Here is a 7,012-nt window from a genome sequence, read left to right as displayed (position 1 = left end):
GCAGACTTCCTCGCCGCCATGTGTGAAGAAAAACAGGTGGCTCTTCCCGTCTTGGATCTCCGCCATCATCTCCCTGCCCTCAAAGCCTGTGATCACCTTTCCGTGGAAATCACACAGGATGGAGCCTTTGCCGAAGGCCTTGGTAGCAACGACTTCTGTGGTCAAAAAGAGGGAATCATTAATGTGCTGTCCACGATGTGATTATATTCATGTTTTGGGTGGATTTTACTGTGCTTATAACACACGCGTACATACCTTTTCCTTTCTGGTGTTGGGCTGGACACCTGTTCTTCCACTCGCCTTCTCTTCTCTGCCGGGGCGCCCTCTTCGCCAGAGTTGTCAGAAGAGGAGCTGCACGATTGAAAGGGTTTCAAGTTTACACACTGACAAACAGGTGGATGAGCATTGAGAGGCATTAATACTTAGAACTATTTCAGATGATTACATACCATGTCAGGGAGCTGAGCAGGGTTGCAGTGGCCACAACAGTGTCCATGGTTTTGATCCTGCAGTGCAAGTAGTTGGCCACAGTTGCCTTCTGCTCCTCCGTGAACTTTGCAGCCGCTTCTGTCTCCACGGCCCTACGAATGTCCTGACTTTTCACTTCTGGAAGTTTGTAGCTGCAACGGGGCAGGAATATCAGATGATATCCCAAACTTGAACTAATTCATTTTCTGACCTATTTTCTTAAATACACAAATTATTAGCTGGATGCTAATCCAACGGAGGTTTTCAGACCTATGGACTGTAAATGACCCAGATTATTTGTTATAACTGATATTTTTCAGATGTGCTTTTATTTATATATTGTCTTTTGTATTTATGTCTAATGTTCCTGATTCTTTCATTTTCCATCCATCCATCCATCTTCTGACCCGCATAATTTTAATAATACATTTTACATTTATAGTGGATTACGGCAAAAAGGTATATCGGTCTTTTATTTTGAAGGCATGCTTTCTATTTCCGGTTCCTGTAAACAGAAAGAAGCACTACAGTACATTCCTACGTCCGTACCAGATGGTTTTGCTGCTTGTTAAAGGACATTACAGGTTTCCATGCACATTTAATTTGGCATCTAGCTGAAAGCCGAACAGGTATAATTTGCATTATTGTGCAGTTTTATTTTTATAATGACTAAGTTAGTTATTTTTATATGCAAACGAAGTTTGAATAAGCCAATGCTAGCTAATGGCAATCATCCTTTATGGTTTTGTTATCTAAATACGAAAAGTAGTTATATGTTAAGGGGAGTAAATTTGTTTCATTTATTTACAGCTCTATGGTGTGTCTATGGTGTATTTTCCTGTCTGTTGAATAAATGGGTTGGAATACCCCACCATAGTTCATCAGTCCTCATCATTGAGAGTGTCGTCTGAATACAGTCTGGCTAGAATGCTACATGGACGGCTGTCAAGACTTACCGTGCGTGCAGACGAGCGACGTCGTTGCCCACGTTCCTAGTCGCCGTGCCCGATGATGACACAAACAGCTTGTTTTTATGATCTGAATCCGGGCAGATGGAGTCAGGACGGATGCAGGTGTAGTATGCGTCCAGCATCTGCGAAGGCAAGCAAAAGATATCTGTTAATGTCTGTTGGTTCATTGCAGGTGTTACTGTACTTCATGGTAAAGCAGTTCAGCTTGTACTAAGTGTACTCACTGCAGCCTCCTCCATGGTGAGGGCAAACACAGCGATCTGCGTTGTCGTAGCCCTGTGTTCCTTGACAGCCACGCACACCTTGCCCCCAACAGTTTTTCTCACTTCCCACTCTGCTGTCTGAAAAAAAACACACACCCAGTGAATAACTGACACCCTCTTCACAGACTACCTAACATAATCTGTCTAGGCTGACACCCCCACAGAAACTGAGGTCTTCACCCTTACCGTTAGTCCCTCCACCGCTCCCGGTCTCTGGAAGTGACCGAGGATCAGGATTGCTTTACAGTAATAGCGAAAGTGTGTCTTGTCCTCTGAAGCCACGTGGTCACCTTCCATCAGCCTCCCATGAATGGACAGCATGTCCTTCTTGGCCCTCCGTAGGACCGCCTGGCACTCATGAAGGCTCCTCTGACCCTCGTGGGACCGGTCAAACCTAGAATCACATCGAAGACAACAATGCAGGAGACAATTACACACATGTCTGTGTCACATAGCCCCAGATGTACTGCCAGCACATACTGTAAGTACTATCAAAATTGAGGAAGTCATTAAAGGAAAAGTCCGGTCATAATCAGAAAGCAAACTTTTGAAAGTACTTTATATATAAAATTATTACATACTGTTCAATAAATGATAAGTTTTAATTAAGAGTTAATTAAGAGTAGTTTTCATTTGAATGTGCTTTACTGGAGGCAGCCATGTTGGTCTAAGAACTGTACTGCCACCTCCCAGTTTGTGACGTCATGTTGCGGGATCGGCTGTTGAGCAAGTCCCAAGCCTCTATCTGTTCTTTGTCACTGCGCGCTATTATCCAAGATGGCGACGACCAGTGCTCTATGCCAAGCAGAGAGTGATGGATTAATTAGCGACAGCGATGGGAGTTCTGTGGATTTATCATCATTATCTTATAGTGATTTGGAATATATAGAAGACTTTCTTGATAGCAACCTGACTTTTGACGAAATACAGCCATACCAGTTTGAGCCGAGGAGACCAAAAAGAGACGATGTGAGTTGAATCTTATTATTCTCCTTATTGTTGTGTTATTCTTCTCAGTTTGTTCTTCTTCCCGATGAAATATCTCAGTGTCAATATCAATTAAAATTAGGGCTGTCAGTTTTAACGCACCTTTTTTTAACTTGCCTTAACCGCATTAATGCTTTTTTCCCTCCAACATCCTCCGGACTGTGTTTTTTTTTTACCCTTGGCGCCTGCGGTTATTAACAGACCCGTACTCACTGTTGCAAAGCCCACTTATTTTAAGCGACTTTGGGCTTCTTTTTTTCTAAAGTCACTTGTACATTTCATGAGTTGCGGGTTGCAGTTTTTTGGGCTTGTTTCTGAAAGTGAAGTCGCTTGTTTGGCCTCTAAACTAAGTGACGCTGCCGCACTACAAACACCAGCCGAAATATCCCTCCGCCTCATAACAGAAAGGTGAAATAAGTAATGTCTTTGTCACTTTTACCCGATGGACTGCAACATCCAACGGCCATGCACGTGAGCATTGTTGCTTCAACAATAGCTCTCACGAATTTCAATGGTAAAGTCCTCTCGAAATCTGAAATAATTAGATTAGCAACTGACCTGGTCTTACAGGTGACCTTGCTGACGGCCTCGGCCACTGGCTTTTTGAGGGCAACGAGGAGGTCGGTGTAGTCTTGGCACTTCCTGTAGATGTCAGCCTCTGCTGTTGCCAGGTCGAGGCGTGTCTTCAAATACTGAACAAACCGGATCATGTTTTTGATGTAGGTCAGTATGGTGGCTGGGCCCATTTCAGCGCGCCGGAGTTGGTTGAGGTAGTCCTTGGTCTCAGTGGACTTCACCAGGAAGTCCAAGCTGACTACATTCCCACTTGGCTGAATGTATCTCAGCATCCTGGAGACGTTGTCTACCTGCGATAGAAGAAAAAAGAGAAGTGTGAGACGACGATGCAGCGGGAATAAAAGCCACACACCACGCAGTCACACGTAGACTCCCCTAATAAAGCTGCTTTATCTCCTCTTTTCTGAAACTTAATACACAGAGAGGTGCTCTACACGTGCTGTGCTACTGTACATTAAAGCATTTCCCAGTTACAAAGAGCAACACAGAACATGGTGGAGGCTCCACATCTGAGCACAAGAATGCATTATTTCTGAAGTTAAATAAAAAAAAATCCCATTCAGTGTGATTTTATTCGCGTCTGTCCACAGGCTGAGAATCAGAGTGTGACAGTTTCAGACTAAAAAGAGAAACATGGGATATATCGTACCTCCTGCTGGCAGTTTGGGATCAGCAGGGAATTGATCAGGTAGCTCTTGAAGTCAGTCAACAAGGCCTCTTCTGCAGGGAACTTTTCATAGAGCCCCATCTTCAACATGTTGACACGGACGCTGTTTTTCCACCGCGCTTGAGCTCTGGAAAAAAATACAGAAAGAAGAAGAACATGAGCTCAACGCAACCTTACAGTTGGCTCACAGTTTCTGCTCTGATGTGTGTGACGTTTCCAGCTTACCTTTTCGGTGTTCGGTCACCTGGATTGATGGAGCTGCCATCAGAGTCATCAGAGCTGCTGTCCTCCGCCGCCGGTGGCAGCACTGAGACGCCACCAGCTGCTTTGGACGGAGCGCTGGCTGGGGGAACGGCAGCTCTTCTGGTGGGTGGCTCTTCAGATTCCAGGTCTGCCTGGTTGGGAGCGTTGACCACAAAAAACTCTCTTTGGCGCAGCTCCTGGAGAAGAGCCAGCCTGGATGGCCTGTGGGGGTAGCGGTCGCACATCTCCGTGTAGTCCCAAATTCTGGCTTGCCGCGTCCACTCCTTGCTGGACTCCTTGGCCCTCTTGGCCTCCTCCAGCCGTTCCTCAGGTGTGTTCCTCTTCATACACACCCTGCTCAGATGCGTCATCAGCATTTCCTGTGGTTTTTCACACAGCAGGCAGTAAATGATGCGACGATCGGCTTTCTGGCTGCGAGACAAAGGAGACACAGCAAAGATTACAACTGTGAAAAGGAATGAATGTTTTTGCCTGTTGTTGGGGTTGGACTGTCCATTGGATTAAATATGCAGATTAAGGTTGTGGTTCAAGAGGGAAGCTTTCCACTAGTTCAGTTTCCATTTAAAGCAAAACTTCTCATAGAAAGCTACTGTAATGGATTTACATTAAAGTAGTAGTTGAACTAAATGCTACCAGAACCAGTTTTTCAGCACACTTAGAGGCCTGATGTGTTCTAAAGTGCCCCATTCACAAATTACCCATTCACTGGGTCACCAAAGTTCACAACTCAGTCAGTCATTTGGAACTTGTTTTTGGGATGAAAAAAAGAAGCCTTACTTTAAAAAACACAGAGTGAAACATACCGTTAAGTTTTTCAGAATTTGCTTATTCCATATTGCCTTATTATCAGCATCAGTTTATCCTGGTTTTATACATACTATGTCAGCTGAATTTTCAATAACAGGCACAGATGTGATCAGAAAGAACACAAAAAGGAATAATCAACTAGAGAAAAGAAAGAAGAAACTTACTTGTCTGCTGCCATTTTCCAAGAAAAACAACAACCAAGAAGGCCTTCTCGAAGGAGTGAGAGTCTTCTGATGAAAATATAGAAAATTCTGCCAAATAATAGGAGAAAACAAACCAGGAGTGTAGCTCAAGTAGTAAATGTCCTTGCAAAGGCTAAAAGTTGGTCTTTCTGTAATCAGAATTGAAGACAAAGTGAATGAATGATGCCTTACCTGCACTAGATATCCTCTGTGAAGGACCACACACCCCTTTGTGTGATCTCATGGTAAAGCAGACAAATCAGTCAGCTTGCTATTGTTTAGCGGGGGGTGGGGGGGGGGGGCGGTAGGGGGTGTGCCACAGACCATCAGCCTGCAAAGCAAGAAAGCCTCTGCAGAGGAAGGAAAGATAAAATATCTAAACAGCAATTTTAAATGCTAACACTAAATATCTTATTTTCCACTTCATTAAAAACCTGCACACTAACTTGTTCACGTAATGCCTTTCTTAACATTGAAGATTTTAAACTTTCAAACTAAGACACGTTGTGTGCAAAACTAAAGGATGTGTCCAAATCACTCCTCCTTTGTTCTGAGATGCAGGATCAGAGTGGTTGCTGATGAAGTACATTCAAATATCATGTCACTAAGGAGTGTGAACTCAGCAACACATTTTTGTGGCTCCCCCATTTTACTGCAGGATGCAGTTAGTATCAAACAACTTCTTTCTGCAGAAAGTTACATTAAAAACATCACATTCCAGGTAAACTTTCACATGTGCACAGTTAGCTGTGCAGAGCTGGGGCAAATTAGCATCTGTATACAAGCAGCTCTGCAGACAGTCACAGCTCCCCATACAGCTACCTGGGGGTGGGGGTGGGGGGGGGGGGGGGGGGGCATTTGCATCTGTGCACATGCAGACCTGAGGCCAGCCTGCTTTCAGTCAAGTCATGACTTCACTTCTACCAAACACAAGCCTCTTAGACTTAAGCTAACTTTATTGTCATTTTGTATGTACAGAGTGCATACAGAACACGATTTCTTTGCATACAGCTTATGACAGTGTAATCAGATTGCAGGTGGAATAAGATAACACTAACATTACAATATAAAGTGCAGCAGTGATCAGAATGTAACAATGCAGGAGAAAAACAGTGTGCAGAAGAATGTTCAACCATGTTTATGGTGCAAAAATAATGCTGCAAAAGGCATTCATATGAAAAAGTTTGGTGCAAAAGCACAGTAAATGTTCAGTTGTGTACTATTTGAGTGGGTTATAAAAAGTTCTGCAATGTTGGTAACGCAAAGTTGTGAGCTGGGTCAAGTGTGACTTCAGTTCTGTTTCATAAGGAATCACACACACAGGAGATATTTAAAAGTAGAACGAATATTTGAGATCCTAGTCACTATGGGTATTATTTTATTTGGCAATCATTGAGTGGTTGAGCATGTTTTTGAGCAAATACATTATCACTGTAATGTATTTGGATTACAGTAGTAGTTGAACTAAAGGCCACCAGAACCAGTTTTTCAGCATTCTTAGTCGGAGGCCTGATGTGTGCCTAATGTGTGCTAAAGTGACCCATTCACAAATTACCTAGGTCACCTAGGTAACTAGGTCAAAACAGTTCACAACTCGTTTGTGTGTGTCTGTGCCACTGATCTCTATTTATTCACTGGGTTGCTGATTGGCCGTTGGTAGTACATGTCGCTGTGAAGCCACCAGTGAAGCCACCAGCCGCCATATTGGTACTCCCTATTTTCCTCCAGTAACTCAGGAATATGTGCGCTACAACATCGAATAACAATGATCTTCTCATGTTCAGGGGAGGTTTAAGACTTTTAAAATGTCAAATGCCATATACATCT

At 43.6% G+C, this 7,012-nt stretch overlaps 1 protein-coding gene across 1 annotated transcript; it reads right to left on the bottom strand.

Annotated features, from left to right (window-relative positions):
* Positions 1 to 427: 427 nt before the first annotated feature.
* Positions 428 to 5,181, bottom strand: LOC118565809. The gene is made up of 8 exons (XM_036146824.1): positions 5,168 to 5,181; positions 4,158 to 4,607; positions 3,915 to 4,059; positions 3,248 to 3,555; positions 1,889 to 2,096; positions 1,664 to 1,780; positions 1,425 to 1,561; positions 428 to 620 (listed from the first exon to the last, which is right to left on the bottom strand). The coding sequence occupies exons 1-8, from the start codon at positions 5,179 to 5,181 to the stop codon at positions 434 to 436; spliced, it is 1,566 nt and encodes a 521-aa protein (XP_036002717.1). The 3' UTR covers positions 428 to 433.
* Positions 5,182 to 7,012: the final 1,831 nt, after the last annotated feature.

Source organism: Fundulus heteroclitus, chromosome 14 (genome assembly GCF_011125445.2).
Source record: "Fundulus heteroclitus isolate FHET01 chromosome 14, MU-UCD_Fhet_4.1, whole genome shotgun sequence".
Taxonomy (NCBI): Eukaryota; Metazoa; Chordata; class Actinopteri; order Cyprinodontiformes; family Fundulidae; genus Fundulus; species Fundulus heteroclitus.
This window is presented reverse-complemented; position numbering and strand designations above follow the sequence as displayed.